The sequence below is a fragment of the Podarcis gaigeae genome, assembly GCF_964106915.1.
Source record: "Podarcis gaigeae genome assembly, chromosome: 2".
NCBI classification, from domain to species: domain Eukaryota; kingdom Metazoa; phylum Chordata; class Lepidosauria; order Squamata; family Lacertidae; genus Podarcis; species Podarcis gaigeae.
The window spans coordinates 70,852,054-70,871,852 of record NC_139679.1 but is presented as its reverse complement, the minus strand read 5'-3'; the positions used below and the strand labels follow the sequence as shown (position 1 = coordinate 70,871,852).

Here is a 19,799-nt window from a genome sequence, read left to right as displayed (position 1 = left end):
AACCAGACTGATCGGAAATATTTATTTATTATTACATTTATAATTCCACCTTTTCTCCAAAGAGATCAAGATGGCAAGCACACTTCCCCCTCCCAACCTCCCTTTTTAACCTTACAACAACCCTGTGAGGTAGGTTAGTCTGAGAGAGAGTGACTGGCCCAAGATCACCCAGTGAGCTTCATGGCCGAGTGGGCATTTGAACCCTGGTCTCCCAGATCCTTGTCCAGCACAAGGAACAATACAATAATGATACATGGTTTTCTAAGACAAGGACCAAGGAGAGAAAAATAATAATGTAAGGAACCGCAATAAAATGTTTACAAATTTAGATACAGATGCTGTTTTACCAGAAACCGTAAGAGGGCAGTGTAAACAAAGAAATGCCACAGGAAAGAATTTCCAGGGACGTGTAAGTGCTTGGAAGATTGGCTTTCCCAAAAGCTAAGTTAATTTTATGGTTTGCAGGCTTTTAAAAGAAAAGTATGCAATTCTTAGCCAGAATTTCAGGCCTGTTCTACCTCTTGTGTCTCTGGAAATCTGTCTTTGCCAAAATAATTCCTGCCTGTTGGGTGAATCTACTCAGTGTTTCTCAAGTATTATTTTTAACTCTGCTCGCTTCAAAACTTTCACTGCTTTCTAGTTCCTCAGCACTAGTTATCTGCTGCATGGGTGAATATCCATAGATCCTTGTATGTAGTTATGTGTGAATAGCTGCATCCAATGACATGAGAATCAGGACAGTAATCTGACATATGCATTACTGCAGAATATCTCTGAACCTCTTTTACAGATACACTCCAGGAAACATTAAGAGCACAGCAGATAGTCCTAAACTTGTTTCTTCCCAAATCACTTTTGGAGTCAAGGAGAAGTAAGGATGGGATCATGCACACAAATCCAATAGGATGTTCACTGTCAGAAGGTGATCAGTCTACCTGGGTCTTGGTTAGTGGGGAAAGATCCATGCCATACCCCAGGGTCCCATCTCCTCTGAAACTTTGATCCTCCTTCCACTTCTTGCCCCTCCCCAAAAGGCGGACATCTCACAAGTTTGAGAATTATTTCTATAAAGCACCAAATATAATGGGCAGTAGGCACTTTCAGAAGAGCAGTTCCCCTGGCATGCCTGGAGCAGATAAATTAATACCTCTTTGAGCAACAGCAAATGTCTATCTCATGTATGATTCCCAGATGGACTGCATTTGGTTAGTGCACATACGCCAACACAAAGTCATTCCTGGGAAGCCATTTGAACCTATTTTCCTAAGGTTTTCTAAGAGCTTTGCTGAATCTGAACTCTTGCCTGTTCTGAACTGTCTGCCAATCAGTTTCACTGGATAATTCCTTTAATTTTTTCCTGAGAACTTTTTCAATAACACTCGTAATGGTATAAGCCTCTGTCATGTCCTTCTTCACTTGCTTCTTTTCTAAACTAAAGAAACCCAGACCCACATATTGTAATCTTTCCTTATATGAGAGTTGCTTCAATCGCTTAATCTCTTGGTTTTCCTCTTTCTGCACCTTCCTAAAGCTACAATTTCCTTTTTGAGGCAAGGCAATGTAAACCACACAAGGGACGCGGGTGGCGCTGTGGGTTAAACCACAGAGTCTAGGACTTGCCAATCAGAAGGCTGGTAGTTCAAATCCCCGTGACGGAGTGAGCTCCCGTTGCTCGGTCCCTGCTCCTGCCAACCTAGCAGTTCGAAAGCACGTCAAAGTGCAAGTAGATGAATAGGTACCTCTCTGGCGGGAAGGTAAAAGGCATTTCTGTGCGCTGTTCTGGTTCGCCAGAAGTGGCTTAGTCATGCTGGCCACATGACCCGGAAACTGTACGCCGGCTCCCTCGACCAATAAAGCGAGATGAGCACCGCAACCCCAGAGTCGGCCGCGACTGGACCTAACGGTCAGGGGTCCCTTTACCTTTAATGTAAACCACACACAATATTCTAAATCAGGTTTGGGGAGCCTTTTCTGCCCAAGGCCACATTTAGCTCTTGGCAAGCTTCTGGGGGCCACATCCCAGTGGTGGGTGGGGACGAAAGCAAAAATGGGGATAGTAATCATCCTGGCTTATCCATCCTGATTAGCCAGAGGCCTTATCCAAGTTCACAGACACATCCCAACCATGCAAAAAAACTTGGGGTGTGAAGCAGTGGTGTTGCCTGCAGAGAGTTCCTAAGCCCAGGGAGTGTTCCTAGGACCAGGCAGAAAGGCTAGAAGGGGTACATTTGGCTCCCAAGCCTGTTAGAAGGCTTTGTCAGCAGCTTTTTGGAAATCCAAGTATATAATTATTTATACCTTCAGTTCTGTAAGGTTGGTGAGACAGGACTTCTCTAAGTTTACAGGAACCACACTGATTTGTTCTCAGCAAGGCCTTTTCTATCTTGAAGAACTCTACCTTTAGTAATGCTTACTTCCAAGGTACCCACTTACCCCAAAAATGAAGAGGTATAAACCAAATGCACAAAAAGAAAGGAATAAACCTCCAGCTATACAGAAATCCATTAACTGAACCCACTATATTTTGAATACAAATCCTTCCTCAGAGATATTCTTAGGCACAATCAGCTTGGGTCTCCCAATTCTGTTTGCCAGGTTTGTGCCCTAAATATATAGATATTGCCTCATTCAAGCAAGAATGCACTTTAAAATATTACTTGTGAAATTAAATGTGAGTAACACCTTTGACTTCCAGGACTAGATAACTATACAGTGGTACCTTGGGTTACAGACGCTTCAGGTTACAGACTCCGCTAACCCAGAAATAGTACCTCGGGTTAAGAACTTTGCTTCAGGATGAGAACAGAAATCGAGCAGCGGCGGCACGGTGGCAGCGGGAGGCCCCATTTGCTAAAGTGGTACCTCAGGTTAAGAACAGTTTCAGGTTAAGAACAGACCTCCAGAATGAATTATGTTCTTAACCCAAGGTACCACTGTATTTCCCAATGAATTGACACTAACATGTACTAGAATCACTGATCTCCCCCATCCATCAACTGCACTATTGGCTTTTACCAATATAGTGTGTGATGTCTGCTGTGTTAACATTCACAACAGCCCCATCTCTCCTTGCTTCTAATTAACCTCCCACAATACAACTCCACTCCCATCTTCCAAGAATGTGGAAACCGGGGCATCCTAGAATCCTGCTGTTGGACTCCAACTCTTTCATCAGCTCCCTGTCTAGTGGAAGATGGAAATTATTGTCCAACCAGGTACCTGGAGGACCACAGGTACCTCATCCCTGTCCTCACTATGTCTGTATGCTTATTCTCTACAGTAGCAATAGTCCCTATCAAGTCCCTGAAAGTCTCACCAACTACCTCTCTCAGTGTATCCAAGTTATTTACTTTTGCCTCAAAGCGACAAGCCTTTTCCTAATAGCTAGGATCTCAGTGCACTAAGCAAACAGTCCACCATACATTTTCCGCCAAACACTGGGTAACCAGTGCTAGGAACCCTGCTAACATTCTACCAAGTGAATTGTCTTTGGCAAGGTTTAGAAATATTTTTGTTGGTTACAAAATCTCCATTCCCCATGTTTCCTTACTCTATTGTGAGGCTCTTCCAGGAGTCTAGTTATCTCTTTCATTGTAGCTCTTATCAGGTTTCACCTTTGGACTTTATAAACACTGCAGAAAGGGCTGGCCCAATATATTTTTCCGCCTAAGGACAAGATGGTACATATCCCCATGCCATGTACACAAGCCAACCAGACTAGCAATTGAGTTTTGTTTCAACATTGTAATGAGACAGTGAGCATCCTCTGGGGGCAACAGGTTAGTTTGGGGGGTGGAGGTCTGGTCATACAGCACACACAGGTCTGTCCATTCTGCACCCCTCAGCAACTCCTGTGTGAGGCAGCTACCTCATTCTGCCTAAAAGTAAGACGACATTCAGTTCCTATAAAACCCCAGGAGGAGTCCATCTCCTGCAAGACTTGAGAAATTTGGCTATGGCTAGCTATTTCAGCATCTGTACTTAAAATATTTGTTCTGGTTTCATTTTATTTAAGCGTCAGATGGCCTGGTTTTTACACTGAGAGGTGGAGGGTATATCTGTTTGAAATTAAAGTCAGAGGTCTAATTAGTTCTCTCACACTATTGCCTCAAGTGCCCTCAGCAGAATTCCAATCTGGGGTGAATACTTGGATCTTAGAGCACTATTTGTCTTTGCCCTAGGCTTTCATATTTTACCTTTCAATATTCTTGGCATCTCTATACATCCAAGTTAAAAATAAACATATCCATCATATCTCTCTCTTTCTCTCCAGTTTCTGTTTTCTGTACTCATATATAAGCTAATATTAGTTATTTGTTCAATTGCACCAATGGAATGCATTTCTTGAGAGATTTCACACATGCAGAAAAATAGTCCCACAGTCCTTAGCAATATTACTGAGTATCAAAGCTAAACACATAAGTATAAGTTTTAAGACTGATTTCTCAGATCAAGAAAACTTCCAATCTCATTGACAATACTTTTGCTTCTGTCAACAACTAAAATCTCATTGCCAGTTGTGGTTAGCTTTGATGACTCACCAGATGAATAAAATAAATCTTAGGAGGTAAATAATATTGTTCTTGAGCTCAACAGACTGCTAATCAAATATTGTATTACAATTTATAATGCAATGCACTTGATGTATATTATTATGGATTTGTGGGTGCCCTGCCTCCCACTAGATTCTGGGGTGTTTTGGGTTTAATCAGTGCTTTGAGAATTAAGATGGGTTGACAAATGTTGCATTTAGAAGTGTAAAAATGCAGGCTAACCCTGTTTTTCCCAGAAAAAGGTATTACCTGGGAGAGAAGCTATTAAATGGAATGAAGGCTGATGACAGCCAGTCATCAGCCCATGGGGGGAGCTATCAATGGGAGAAGACTGTGATATAGGGAAGGGGGCCCTCCTCCAACTGTATGTGCTAGTGGGCAGAGAAAGAAAAAAATAGGGTTTCATCCTGGATGATGGAGGCTGAAGAAAAATTGTTTTTGCAAGAGGTTTGAAAAGCAGGGGAGAAGTGAGTGAGAGCTCTTGGCGAGCAGGCTGGGACAAGATGTGAAAAGAGACAGAGATGGCTGTTTGGCTGCCTTTGAATCCAACACTATGCTTCTGTAGGAAGCAAGCCCCCCCTCATGTGAATGTTGGAAAACCCTCTACTGTAGACTCGGGCTGTATACACAGTATGTAAAAATAAACAATATATCATAAAGACACTGCAGTTTCTATTGTGCCTAATTTCCAAAGGAAATACAAATCCTGTGTGAGTGCCAAGACCCCTGGAATCACACCACTCAGAGATTGGGGTGGCATGGAACAATATATACCAAAGACAGCTTTGATGATAATTAAGGTACTTGGCTTTCTCTTCACATCTGGCAGTCCCACTGCTGTGGGATGCTGAATAATGCATCAATTTGTTTGCCTCATTGTTGGACCCACTGTTCTCATGCACTCCCTTTCCAGATTCCCAATAGATTTCATGCAAAGCACAGTTTAAGCCACTGTCTATGGGTAAGATAGCTCCATAATGCCCCATATGCTCCATAAAGTATCAAAACTTTGATCCAGCCACCATTAACCACTGATGGACAATCATGCTGAGTGAGAATAAATAGTAAGATGTTCATATAGCGGCTAAAGCAGGGAAGAGAGAAATGGCAGAGTATCCATCATAACCTTGAATGTTAATAAATTAGGTTATAGAAGAGGAGAGTCCTACAGATTTCTATGAGTCTGCAGTCAAGATGCCAGATTTATATAGGTCCCTGTTCTGCTGCATCTGCAGAATCCAGAAAGAATTGGGAGTGGTAAGCATGCATGGCATTTTTTCCATTTGGAATAGAAGCTTATTGCCTCCCTGCATGCTGGCAAAAGAAAAATAAACCTGCCTTTGCATGACTGTTGCATAAGGAGGAGGAGCTGGGTTTTCTCTCAACCTCACAAAGACTACCACTTTCTCTCTGTGTGTGTTATTTATCTACACACAAAGAGAAAGAGGTATCTCTCCTCCTCCTTTAAAGCAACATTTGAGCTTTGCCACGCAACATTTTACCAGTGATTAATACTGAGAAAGTCAACATAGAGTTCTTACTTTCTAACATCTGCACATACACTTTTATGCTTCATTATTTAAAAGCAAGTTTTAACAAGACAGTCACGAGTCATTCAGGTTTACGTGCCAAACACAAATTTTAGCAACAAAGCCCTTTGGAGTAACTACCATTCCTCCTGGCACCACCTAACATGAAACCTGCAAAGTCAAGTATTCAGTTTGGTTTTAACAGAAGGGTATGGGTTTTCGGTTTTGTTGTTTTTCTTTGCATTTCTTATATTGGCCCAATATGTGCAATATATTAACACTCCTTGAGGGACATTGATGGAACCTTCAACTTTGGCCAGCTTCAATCACTACTGAACCTTAACAGAATCTGGCCAAAATAAACACATATGGAATCCGCTCCTCCTCCTTGCCTCTTACACAATATTATTCTTGGCCCTCCTAAAGCAGGGATCTTTTAAGAGCTGCTCCTAGGAGCTCTGTAAGCAATAATCTGAAAAAAAGGAAATTGTCATTTCTGGCAACAACAAAAACATATTTTTACCACTAAATAAATTTAAACTGTTTCTCAAGCCAATTACTTTCGAGAAATCCTACAGCAGCCTATTGGAAACTCATATTTAGGGATGTAACACCACACTCAGGTTCTGCAGTCTGAGAGGCTTATGATCTTGTGGAAGCCCCCTTGCAGTGGCAGGGTATGAGATACCCTGCTGGTCTGACAGATATACTAGTGGAACATTCAAAATACACCAATGGAACACTCCACTGGCAGAGCTATTCCACCTGCAAAGATATGCCACCAGAGTGGCGAAAACAGGGTGAAATTATGTGCGGGACAGAGGTGATAGGGGCAAGAACTACACTTATGTCAAATTCTACACCCACCCAAGGCCACAGAGATGCCCCTGTCTAGGCTCCAATTGGGGAGCTCCTCTAAGGAAACTCCCTCTCATTTAGTTCAAATATATATATATATATATATATGCAGGTTTTGGTGTCCTCGGGTGTCTTCCCGTGTAAAAGTTGGGGTGTCTAGGCGACGTTTCGACGAGGTCTCACTCGTCATCTTCAGGCTGGTGCTTTCGGCTTCTTGTTACTGGAACAGAGCGGGATCTCAATGTTTGAGTTCCTATAAATACTGTAGAGGGGGTGTGGTGTCTAGCCTCCAATGTTCTGGGCAGAGAGGAAGTTCCCAGGCTAGTGTGCCTTTTCTTCTTTTGTTCCTTAATTACTTGTCGCCTAGACACCCCAACTTTTACACGGGAAGACACCCGAGGACACCAAAACCTGCATTCCTGTACCCGTGAAAATCTACGAAAGCATATATATATATATATATATATATATATATATGCTGCCCTGACCCTGGTATGACAGAGTATAGAATGTGGTATAAGTCAGGCTTCCCAGTGTTTTCGACTACAGCTTCTATCATCCCTGAGCATTGACCGGCTGGCTAGGAATGATGGGAGTTAGAAGTCCAACAACATCTGGAGAGCACCAAGTTGTAGAAAGCTGGTGTTAACTCACTACCCAATGATAGCATACTACAACCACCATTATATAAACCCCTCTACAAGACAGTTGCCTCCTGAACACACTTGGAAATTTGCACACATTGCTAACACTTTTCAAGTGGTCCATGGACAAAAATGTTGGGGAGCTGCTCCTCTAGACAAAGGCTTGCAACACCTGAGCATACAAAGCTGAGAAGCAGTGAGGCTTTACCAATCTTCTTTACTAAATACAGGGAAACATAGTAACTGTGCTAATATAAAATAGCATTGCTTGTTACCTATTTCTTTTTTCCAGGCTAGGCTCCTACACCTTCAGTTGTTGCATTACAGGCAGAAATTTCACGTCATCTTTTCTCATCAGGGCCCTGCAGAGAGGGTAAATGTTTAACCTGTTGAACTCTGCCCATCATGCATATTGTTGTGAGGCTTTTGGAGAGCAGGTTAAGCTGTAGGCCTGAGTGCTTTCCAATTCCTGGATCCAGCAAGGATTAAAATCTAGCGGAGGATTCAATTGTTGGAATAGCCAGGCCAACTTCTTGGTGAGTTAATGGACTCCTAAGTATGGGTCCTTAGGGCCACAAAGGAAGTGGCTCTGTGCAAGAAGACAAATGGGTGTCTGTCTGTCCATACCCCTCCCTGGGACTGGTAGTTAGAAGAACAAAACCAGAGCTGAGGTGTGTGACTTAGAAACAAGAAGCAGGCTGGGCAGCTGAGAGACAAAGTCATGCCTGATTTCTGGCATGGGAGAAGCAATACCCTTTTGGGGTGTTAATGCTGTGACACCCTCCACCATTGGCTCAGGTTGTATACATGTGTAAATAAACCATGTATCCTAAAGACACCACAGTCTCTGCCGTCTCTCATTCCAAGGAAACTGAACCCTGGGTATCCAGGGTAAGTGCACCGCACAGAGATTGGGGTGGCATAAAACAAAATGTTAGAGGAACCCTGACTGAAGAAAGACAAAAACAAGCAACTTAGTGGTGCTCACCTGGAGGCAAAAGGAGTTGACATGTACAGTCACTGCTTGGATGTACTGAGATACTGTGGGTGGGGGCTTTGAATGGGTTTCTGAGGTGAAAAGCTGCCTTATTGGGAAATTCGTATTCTAAGAGGAGAGGTCTATCTGCTCAGAATGCAAGGAACAGCTCCTCTATTCACCTCGCTGTTACTCCCTCTGGGTAAAACAGGGCGCTGGGCGGGGCGGCGGCGGCGGGGGGCATTGTTTTGTTTTTATTCTAACAGGCAACGGCCTGAGCAGCGGCAGCAACAAAAGAGCCATTCCTCTTTTCGCCAGCACTCCTCCTTTCGTGGCCTCCGGGGCCGCTCCATAAAGGGCTTGGCAAACCCAGTCACCTCGCCTTTCTCTCTCTCTCTCTCTTTCCCTGCCTCCCTCTCCGCCTCACCCCGCGGGCGGATTGTTCCCTTTGCTCTCCCGCCGCCAGGCTGGGCCGGGCCAGGCCAGGCCAGGCCTCGAGCCAGCAGCCGCCGAGGGAAGGAAGCGCCTTTTATGGCGCGCGAGGAAGGGCCATGTATGGCGCGCAGGGCAGGAAGCGCCATGTATGGGCAAGGCAGTTCCTGCTTGGAACCAAACGAGGGCTGCTTCCGCTCAGCTTTGGCTCGGCGGCTGGGATCGGATGACGGGGACGGCTCGTCTCGCTGCTCTCGCGGCTCGGAGGCTGGCAAAAGCCGAGTGAGGCGGCTTCCCTCCTGCGCTTGGCTTCCACAGAGGGAGCCAGGCAGCTCCCGCCAAGCAGCGGCGCTTGCTCGCTTGCTTGCTGGGGGGTTGGCTTCCCAGGCGCGGGAGGCTGCCCGGGAGTGGGGGCTCCTCCAGCGGCGGCGGCTGCTACTACTACCAAAGCATGGCCTACTAGCGTGCTCTTTCTCTCTCTCCCCCCCCCTTTCCCTGCGCCTGGGCCGGCTCCAAGAGTGACGCAAGGCCTTTCCTGTCACTTAATGGTCAGCGCCGAAGCAGGGCTTTAAATTACAAGCAGCTGCTGGCGAACTGAGCCAAAACAGATTCTCCCCCGCTGACTAGCCCCGTCGGGAGAGCGCGCCAGCTTCCAGGGCGCGCAGGAATCCGGTGTCCTCGCGGCGAAAACCGTGTGAACCGACCAAGCCTGGGTTAAAAAAAAGGGGGAAAACAGGAAAAGTCTCCGGATCCATCCATCCCTCGCTGCAGACAGACCGAGTCAGCACCTTCCCCCTCATCCGCTCCCGCTGCGACCGTCTAATAAAATCCTCCACTTGGCAGCTGGGAGCTCCGTCGCTTGCCAAGGAAGCGGGGATTCCCAGAGTCGGCTAAAAAGAAACGTGGAGGGCGCGTTTTAAAGGGCGCGCAGCAGCCTTTCGACGGTGGGTTGGCGGGGCAGCCGGCTCTGTGCTGCTCGCACGGGGAAGGCTCGCTCCTGGACCCAGAGAGGCGCAGGAGGGGCAGCGCCCACCAAAACGATGGGCAGCTCGCTTGCATTTTGAGTACTGCCGAGTATAACAAAGTGCAGATGCCTTAAGTGCCCATCAGCGTACGGTCCCAGCTGATCAGACGCTCACCCACAATCATGTATTGGGGAGGGGGGCTTCGCCTTTTTTCTCTCTCCGCGTTTTAGTCGTGGGTCTAATCCTAGTGAGTTATGATGCATTCAGAAAGCTGGGATTTTATGCTGAGCTCATCATAAAAGGAGGTGAGCTCCTGGATACGTCATTTCACATCCCTATTTGCAGCTCTGCTGCAGGTTTGCAGGCTCATAGCTGCCTTCAAAACTCACTTGGATTACAAAACCTGTATAAAGAGCCCAGCTCTCCTCTCAGCCCCTCTTTGCAGCCTTGGACCTCCAGAAAGCTCATACCTAGAAGAGTACCCAGATATCCGAGATAAAACACAGGGGAATTGGGGGAGATCTTCCCACTTTCCAATTCTGTGGTATATAAATGGGTCTCAGCGACTACTGCAGCTAAATGATTTCATTTCTAAAGGTGCCTGCAATTGAAAACGTGCCTCTTTGTTATACCCTCTGTCCAATAAACACATCTCCATAACCCCAGATGCGTGGGGTCTGGTTGTGGTGACTCGATGGTGGGAGAAAGGCATTCTGCACACGCTTCAAGGCACCTTTTCTTTTATAGCGCCAAGGCTGAGCAGGCTGCAGGAGTGAGTCCTATTAAGACTAGGAAGGGGGTATAATAGACTGGAAATATGTATTAGTTGAGATGCCTGCGTTGCAGGGGGTTGGACTAGATGACCCTTGGTGATCCCTTCCAACTCTCTGATTCTATGATCCCGTTGAACCCAACGACAAGACCCATAAAAGACACAAACTCGCAGCCAAACCGTTGGAGTCCTACCAGGGTCACAGATGAAAGCCCACTCCCGGAAGGAGAGATCTATGGGCCTGAGAAAGATATATCTAGAGGTAGGCGGGAGTGGGTGGAGAGGCCGCTCCAAGAACTCAGAAGCTCAGCCCGTTGATAGATTTATTCTACTGGAGTCCCTTTAGTTACAAATCTGGCACCGGGGAAAGAGATACTGCAGAGAAATATGTCCAGCAACACAAATGTGTGTGGGGGGGGGGGAACAAGCAGCAAAGCTGGGCGAGGAAAGGGAGAAATGGAGACTGCTTCTCATCTCTCTCTCTGATTTTCTCAGTCTCTCCTTCCTCACATCTGTGTTCAGTGCCAGCCGGTTGGTTCTGTATCGATGGACTCCCTTCCCCTCCCCTGAGGATATGCCCCCCACCGTTAGGACTGAAGCAGCCAATAATATGTGTCAGTTGGAGCTCCCGCTGGCTGCAATCCTGCGCGCTGCTTCCCTAGGAGAAATCTCATGGCAGTCTGAGTGGAAATGGATAGGATTAGGATAGGACCCAACGATGTAAACCCCCCTTTTGTCCCCCAAAGCCCCATCCCATGCGTTCAGCTATCTGAAGTTTTCCTAGTGGGCTCCGGGTAAATCCGAAGCAGCCTTCTGAAGCAGCGAGGAACCCCCGCCCCCGCCCCACTCCAACATGTCAATCAATGCCTTTTTCCCTCCCCCCCAAACACTCTGACCAATGAGAACCCTGATGAAGGAACTGGCATTGGCTACCAGGTTCTGGTGGCGCTAAGTAGAAGATTCAAGCATCGCAAACACAAGCAGGATACAGGCTGTCAGACGGAGAGACTCCTGCAGATCAAGGAGAGAATCAACAGCTCCCTGACTCAAGTCCCACGGGAATAATAATGATGATAATGATACTGGCCAACCTTACAGGGTTGTTAGAAGGATTACCGATACTGTAATGAGAAACGGAAAGCATAATTTACTGCTTAGAAAGGAGTGATGGCTGGGTATCAAAATAAGCGTTCTTCCTAAGACAGAAGGCTAGAAGAGCGAATCCACAAGCTGCCTGGCTGTGGAAGCAGCCCTTCAAGGAAAGGTCGGGCAGGAGAGGAGTCTGCAGGTGCAGGATGCCTGCCTGCCTTGCAGCAAGGGCTGGGCTCGGTGGTCCTGATGAGAGAGAAGTGCTGTCAGTCGGGGGCTCCATTTCACTCCCCTGCCACATCTCCATCCAGCCCTGAGTAAGCAGAAGGTGGCCGCCGAGCTGCAGCCTCTGTTTGGCCCTGGGATTAAGTGATGGGAGGAAGCTTCACCGGTTGAACTTGCGCCTGTGGCGCAGCTCGGAAACGGCGCAGAAAGAAAAGGTCGATTGGCTCTCAGGACGCTCTTGCCATGGAATTATGAGGATTTAGTATATTGCGAGGCTGACACCACCGCGCTAAGCTCGCCTATTTCAAAGCCAGCCTCGTTCTTGTGTGCCCGACCGACTTCCGAATATGTTTGCTGAGAACTCCCATTTGAAAGGCTGCAAATGCCCAGAGCTACTGGGGTGACGACTTTATGGGGCGGCAGGCTTCCTCCAGGAATGGCAAAGAGATGGCACGCTGCATCTCCGTGCAAGGAAACGCTTGTCCCATTGCGTTTCTCCCTGCATTTAAGGCATAGGGGGCTCAGGGGGCGGGGGTCTGGTTCGTGAGCGGCCAGAGTGGGATTTCAGAACCAGCTTTCTCTCTCCCCCCCTCCCTCCCCGCGCAAGATCCAAAAAGCCCAAGCCCTGCCCTCTGGGTTGCCTCAGAATAGCGCCTCCTCGGCGGGAGGAGCCGCTTTGGAGCAAAGCCATCATTTCTGCCCCCGTCAAAAGAAAAGACAGCGGGATGCCAAGTCGGGCAGCAGACTTAACTGGGTGGGTTGAGCTTGCTGGCGGGGGAGGGACAAGGGGGGCTCAGTATCAGCCGGCTGCTGCCATTTCAGAAATAAGAGACTGGGTGGTGCAGAACTAATACAGTATATGGCGCGGGAGTGGAATCAAAGTCCCGTCTGTTCGACTGCGCGGACAGCCTCGCGGCTTCTTTTTCAAGGGATGCTGGACGAAGGAGTTTCCCTTACTTCCCAATGTATTGCAGATTATTAGGATCTGGGCGTCTCCTCCCAGTCCATCCTATTAGAATATCCTCATCTTTCCTGCGCAGCGCAAGCACCCAGAGTCAAAAACAAGATCCACTTTGAAATCAGATGCATAAATCCCGTTTGCTTCGTAGAAAAATGCCAGCGATGAAAGTCGGAATGCAAACTTCTAGATACTGTTTAGGGTATCTAGGGTAAGTCAGTTCGACTTACCCCCCAGCCTAGGGCAGAGGTAGCCAACTCAGAGCCCTCTAGATTTTGCTGGACTCCCAACTCCGATTGCCCCCCCCCCAAGCAAGGGATGATAAGAGTTGCAGTCCATCATCTGAATGCCTTGGCTACCACTGGCCTATGGGGGCAGCGCCCGGTTTCTGAATGGCGGGGGAGGAAATCAAGCTGTCCGGAAGTAATGTCCCTTCCGCCCCCAAGTCCTCCCCCTCACATCAGCGAAATGCCCTAAAGACTGGAGACAGATACCAGATGGATGCGAGTGCACTCTGCACATGTGCAGAGGAAGGCTGTTTTTCATGATTCCACAAGCCCCAGAGCCACGCAGGCTGCTCCTGCTTGGCGCGGGGTTTTCCGAATGATGTAGACACTCAGAACAAGTTATGAGGCTGAGCCCTGTCTCGTATCAGGCTCTGAGGCTGGGGAGGTGAGAAAGGGCCCACCCAGAGATAGTAGAATTTCCAGCTGTTTTTCTGTCACAACTTCCTGAACTGTTTACAGCTTCAGAACAGGCAGAAATGTATAGGGTGGCGCTTTCCTACCACTCTTATCACCACGCTGCGAGATACAGCACCTGTGAGGTTTCTGCCTGTCTTGCACAGGAACCTATCCAGAAAAAAAAGTTGGCAACCCTGAAGAGAGGATTGGAGAATGAGGGAGTCTCTGCTAAACCTCTGCTTCTGAGTATATTAAACCTGCAGAGCAGGGGGACCTTCTCTCTAGCAGCTCCCATCACTGCAGTATAGCTTCACTGCTCACTTCCGTCATTATATAACTTCCAGCCTCAGTTCTTCATCTGTAAAATGGGAACCATAGTGACCTACCGCTGTGCCGGAGACGACGCAGGCTGCAATACTGTGCCCGCTGATCCAGGACTGAGCCCCTGTTGAAGGACTTACTCCTGCGTAAACATGCAGAAGATTGCGATCGAGAGCTACAACCCTACACCCGTTTGCCAGGGAATAAACCCCACGATGAGGCTTACTTGCGTATAAACCGGAGCAGAAGGGAGACTCCGGGGTGATAAGCAGCATTTTGAGACTGAAAGGGAATTGGCCCTTCAGAAAGTCAAGGTAGGGTCCAACATCCTAGAATGAGCTCCTCAGCCATTTGAACCCGGCTAGAGAAGCCAAGAGCCAAGCGACAGAACCAATTCGCAGCCCCGATTCTGGATGGGTCTCTCTGCATGCCGCCGCTCCTGCCTTAGGGCAATGTTTGAAGCGGGAGAGAGAGACTGCATCTGCTCTGCCAAGGGAGCGAGCGTGCTTAGTAGCTGTGGTGTGAACAGCTAACGGAGGCAGCGGGGTTTGGCCAAGGTGCCTCCGTAGAGGGTCTCTCTCTCGGCTTAGTCTGGTCCTGCTCTTGGGACCCGCAGCTCAGCCCTGCTATAGAGTGGGGACAGGATCCATCCTCTCCACCCTTATAATGGGGGAGGCTGAAAGGAGGTCAGTTCTTTAGCTCCCTGGTAGAAGAGCTGCTATCTAGGGGCTTGAGGGACTCACGGCTGCCTGGGACCTCGGACCACGGGGATTAGGAGCCCCACATCCCGCCTGCCCCATCTAAGCCAAGTGCCTGGCAGGCTTCCCCCTCCCACCGGGATGCCTCCAGCGTTATCCGTCTAGGGTCACCTGCCTGGGGGCATGCGATCCCCTCGCCACCGTCTCTGCAGCAAACACGCCTCCACCAGCGAAATAAAGAGCCGTCGGGTTTAAGCTAACGGAGGGCGCTGGCGGTGGACTCAGCCGTGCTCTTAGGCACCGCAGAGACGTGCAGACACTTCCGACGACGAGCTGCTCGGCATAGACCTGGCAGATTCCGGGGGGCAGAGTCCTCTCCCTCCAACCTTCGCGAGGGTCGCCCCCCCAATGCCCAGTGGGAAGGGGAAGGGAGGGCTAGTTGGCGTTTTAGGTCTGGGAGAGCAAGGCGACGTCGTTCAGCGTGGAACAAGCCTCTGCATTGCATGAAGGGCGAATAGAGACATCAGCCGCACGCATAAGCATGACAACTGGGTCGTAGAGAACTTGGGCATCTTATTCTCCCCCTAGAGAGAAATCCAAAGATCACTTCCCACCCTGAGGGTAGAGATTCCTACTGGTGTGGGACGAGGCCCAGCCATCGGGCTGGGCTGCAGGTACAGAAAAGGGCCAGAGCTGGGGTGAGTGAAAGGAGAGTTGCCGGGCCAGAGCCCTGGAAGCCTATAGGGAAGGAAGGAAGCAAGAAGCAAGCCGGGCTGCTGGTCTCTCAGTATTTTTATTGACTTTTCCAGAGGGTATTGTACACCAAATATCCCATTGGCAGTAAAGCGCATTCAATGTGTTTATAAGCCAAACAGTCACCTTTGTTTAAACAAACACAAGTACAAAGTCAAAAATAAAACCACAAAAATAATGAACCGCATGTTCATAACATACAAAAAATTGCCGCCTACTCAGTAGGTAACTACAACATTCCAACTGCTGAATATATTTATAAATTTTACACTTCTGTAACAAAAATAGACTTTTTGAGAAGTTCGGGGTCTTGTTTTGCTTTGTTTTGCTTTTTTGCTTACATTCTGTCTCCCGGCTCCTTTCCCCTTTTTCCTGTGTGTGTGTGTTTTTGAGCCTCAGAGTCCCCTTCCCCCCCACTTTCCCTTTTTTCACCTTAAGGCTAGATGCAAAGCATCCAATCGCAGAGTTGCATGACGTCAGCAGGGCTTCACAACAAGGCACCAAGACTTGGGACGTGTTTTGTTTTTTTGTTCTCAAAAGGAAAAACAACAAATCAAACCAAACGAAAACTTTTCGCCACGCGAGAGTGTTTCATCCTCTAGGTGATATTTACAAAGAACATCACACTCTGTTGACATGCTCAAATACATAGTTAAGTGCTGCTTTTTTTGTTTGTTTGTTTCCTCCCCCATCCCACCCCCACCCCCCCAAAACAAGTTGTAAAACCCAGTACAGCTTTGTCGTCACGAAAAGAGCGGAAAAATTACCATTTATACAAAAAAGAAAGAGCGCGCGAGAGAGATGGCCCTTCGAACTCCAAAGAACGCAATATGAATATGCAAAGAGGTTGTTCACGTTAAGAACCCAGAAGGAAAGCAAAGCCATGGCACATAATACAATATTACATTGTCAATGCATGGATTTTCCCCCCAAAGTCCCATTGCTCCCCCCTAAGGAATGAATTGCGGGCTGGGGGGAAACCATCGCGGAAGAAAAAAGACCTCTCTCGTCCATGCAGAACAGAAGTGGAGAGGAACTCCGGTGTCCGGGAGCTTGTGTCATCAGGCAGTTGAAGTTGAAAGATAAGTCCCAACCCCAGCCCACCCCACGGCTGCTGGAAAGCTGGGGGGCCGGGTTGGCTTGCGAGGGAGCCCACTGTTCCTCCACCAAGTGCCGGAGGAAGATTCGTTATCAGCACCCCACCCTACCTAGATGGGTGGGTGGGCCTTGAAAGTCTTGGTGGTGGTTGTGTGTGTGTGTCCCTCCCTCGCCCCCTTTTCTCCTCTCAGCAGATCTCGATTGTCCTGGGCGAGAAAGTGGAGGCCATGTCAGAAAGTGCAGAAGTCACTTGGGAGCTGAAGGGGCTGCCGAGGCCACCAGGGGATGGGAAGGGGGTGGCTGCCGCCTGGCTCTGGAAGGTGGAGGAGGCCATGGAAGCGTAGCTGGTGGCCACTGAGGGCGAGGGGAAGGAGGGGAAGGGCGACGTCACGGGGGAGGCGTATGAAGTCACGGGAGAGGCATAGGACGTCACTGGGGGAGAGTAGGAGGCCGGCCCCGGCGAGGGGTAGGAGGAGGCGGGGGACGGGTACGAGGCCGGCGAGGCGGAGTAGGGCGCCAGCGGGGAGGCGGCCACGGAAGGTGCCGTCGGGGCGGCTGCGACTGCAGCGGCGTGTCCCTTGTCAGCGGCCTTCTTGTCCTTCTGCCGCAGGTGGATCTTGGTGTGGCGCTTGCGCTCGTCGCTGCGCGCGAACTTGCGCCCGCAGATGTCGCAGGCGAAGGGCTTCTCTCCCGTGTGGGTGCGGATGTGCGTGGTGAGGTGGTCGCTGCGGCTGAAGTTGCGCATGCAGATGCGGCACTGGAAGGGCTTCTGGCCCGTGTGGATGCGGATGTGGCGCGTCAGCTCGTCGGAGCGCGAGAAGCGGCGATCGCACGACTCGACGGGGCAGGCGTAGGGCCGCTCGTGGGGAGGGGTCTTGCTGGGCCGGTTGGGGTACTTGCGCATGCGGCTGGGCTTGACCAGCTGCGCCTGGTACGACCCCGGGAGGCTCTTGGGCTCCGCCGCCGCCGAGCCTCCGCCGCCCCCGTTACTCTGCGTGGCAAAGGCTTTGATGGTGGACAGCGGCGTCAGCGACGGCTGCGGGCTCGGGAAAGGCTTCTGCTCCGCCGAGCCCAGGCCCAGGTCGCCCCCCGGCTGCTGCTGCGGCGGGAAGAGGTAGTCCGGGATGATGGGCAGCTGGAAGGTGCTCTTGCCCGTCGGGTAAGCCGGCGGCGGGAAGGACAGCGGGCCCCCCGACGGGCTGGCGAAGGGCTGCTCCGGGAAGAGGTCGGCGCCGCCTGGGGCTGGGAAGGTGGGCGCCGCCGAGTAGATGGGGCTCGAGTCGCTGCCTTGCACCGAGCAGCTCAGCGCCGGGCTGGGAGTGGCGGACGACGACGACGGGATGGACGGCGAGGCGGACGAAGCCGGCGGCGCCGCGGCGGAGGTGGCAGGCGGGGTGGCCATGCCCACCAGACCGCTGACCAGGCTGAAGAGAGGCTCGGGCCACAGAGGGGTGCTGCCCCCGCTGCCAGGCGCCGGCTCCAAGGAGAAGCGACCCGTGTACGTGATGGGCGGCAGGCGGGTGGTCTGGCTCGGGTAGCTGGTCTCCACCGCCAAGGGCTTGTCGCTGCTCAGGGAGATGTCGGGGAAAGTGTCTGCCGAGAGAAGAGCGGCCTAAGTTAAGTCCCCACAGCGCCGCCTCCTCCTCCGTCCATCGCCACCCCAAAGGCAAGCAAACAATCAAGCAGGCATCGGAGCCACAGCTGCCACCCCCCAGCTAGCTGTTCATCTCGGGGCATCGCGCTCGCCTGGTCGGCCCCACTTCGGGGACTCCCCCCCCCCCAGTTTCCCTCAGGGCTCAGGAAGGATGGGGCGTTACATCTTGCAGCGCCTGGCGCGGCTCCAGCTGCCGGAGCTACCTGGCCCAGGCGGGTGACGCACGTCGGAGAATCCCCCTCCCTCCCCGCGCGCGCTCAGGATAGCGGAGTCCCCTGCCCGACGGGGTGGAGGGCTGTCCCTCTGCCCCCCCATCCCGGGACGTGCCTCTGCCTACCTGCAGCGAGGTGTTCGTAGGACTGCTCTCCGCCTTCGCCCGAGGGGTTGAAGCTGCCGTTGCCTCCTGCTCCTCCGGCGCCGCCGCTCTCGCTGCCGCCGCCGCCGGGGCTGAGGAACTGCGAGCCGGCTCCGGCCAGCAGCATGATCTCCTCGAGCTTGGGGTAGTTGGAGTCCATGGTGGGCGGCGAGTGCGGGAAGGAGCCGAAGGGATCGGCCATCTGCAGCGAGGGCAGAAGCTGCATCTCGGCCTTGGCCGCGGCCATGGGGGCGCGAGGGGGGGCGCTGGGCCGGGGGCTACAGCGCCCGTGGGGCGGCGAGAGGAGCGGGGGTCGACGGGGTGGGCTCTGGCCTGGGGTTCCCCCTGGCTGTGCCCGCGGGAGACGCTGCGTTCCCTTCCCCCGCCCGCCCTGCCTGGGGCTCCCCCTGGCTCGATTCGCTAGAAGCTCTCGGCTCCCCGCCCGCCCCAGAGCAGCCTCTATATATCGGGTCTCATCGGCCCCGCACCGCCCCTTTCCTGACGTACATGTCCAAATATGGAAGGCAGGAAGCCCTTATATGGCTCCCGGGCGCGAGGACCCCGCCTGGCGTCAGAGCCTGACACTGGGGGAAGCCGAGAAGGGGGGCTGCGGCGGGGCCCGCGGCGGGAGTCCCGCGGCCTGCCTGGGCCGCTGGGGACCTCGTCCCTCGGCACGGGCCTCGGAACCGGAGCCTTCGCACGCCCCCCCGCGGGGTCCCCGCTTTGCAGTCTCCGCCGCGGCCCCCGGAAGCCCCCGGACGCAGAGTCCATATAAGGCCATGCCCTTAAAAGGCCCTGTTCCGGCACGAGCCTTCCTGTTCCTTATATGGCAATTCCGGCAGGGGCGGGAGGCGAGGAGAGACCGGCGAGGAGGGAGGGGGAGGAGGAGCTGGGAGAGCCGCGGAGGAGCCCTTGGTCTCCCTGCTGCCCTGTGGGGCCAGGCGCTGCGGAGCCGCCTGATCTGCGCTCGCCGGCAATTCCGCACCGGCGGGGTCCGAGTCGAGGAACAGCCCTCCCGCCCCCCGGACGCCAGGGGGCGCGCGGGAGAATGAAAAGCCGGCGGCAAGTGCAGCGGGCAGAGCCAATAAGCGGCGCCGGAGAAGCGCATCCGCCGCCAGAGGGCGCCCGTCGAACTTCCTGCGGGAATAACTTCCCAAGTTTGAAGCGTGCATTCTAGAACTCCGCTAAAGCGGATTAGTCGCGCTTTAAACGATAATCAGGGCAGGCGAGGGCGAA

At 51.4% G+C, this 19,799-nt stretch overlaps 1 protein-coding gene and 1 long non-coding RNA gene across 3 annotated transcripts in view; both read right to left on the bottom strand.

Annotated features, from left to right (window-relative positions):
* Window positions 1-9,792, bottom strand: part of LOC310838767 — a 31,637-nt gene extending 21,845 nt beyond the window's left edge. The window contains exons 1-2 of one of the 2 annotated variants that reach the window (XR_014561154.1): window positions 8,743-9,792; window positions 7,860-7,946 (exon numbers count right to left, since the gene is read on the bottom strand). This is a non-coding gene — a long non-coding RNA (uncharacterized lncRNA). The remainder of the gene's footprint in view (window positions 1-7,859; window positions 7,947-8,742) is intronic. The other variant, XR_014561155.1, reaches the window with a different exon arrangement.
* Window positions 9,793-15,477: 5,685 nt separating this feature from the next.
* On the bottom strand, window positions 15,478-19,001 carry EGR1 (early growth response 1). The gene is made up of 2 exons (XM_083726175.1): window positions 18,546-19,001; window positions 15,478-18,147 (listed from the first exon to the last, which is right to left on the bottom strand). The coding sequence occupies exons 1-2, from the start codon at window positions 18,808-18,810 to the stop codon at window positions 16,742-16,744; spliced, it is 1,671 nt and encodes a 556-aa protein (XP_083582301.1). The 5' UTR covers window positions 18,811-19,001; the 3' UTR covers window positions 15,478-16,741.
* Window positions 19,002-19,799: the final 798 nt, after the last annotated feature.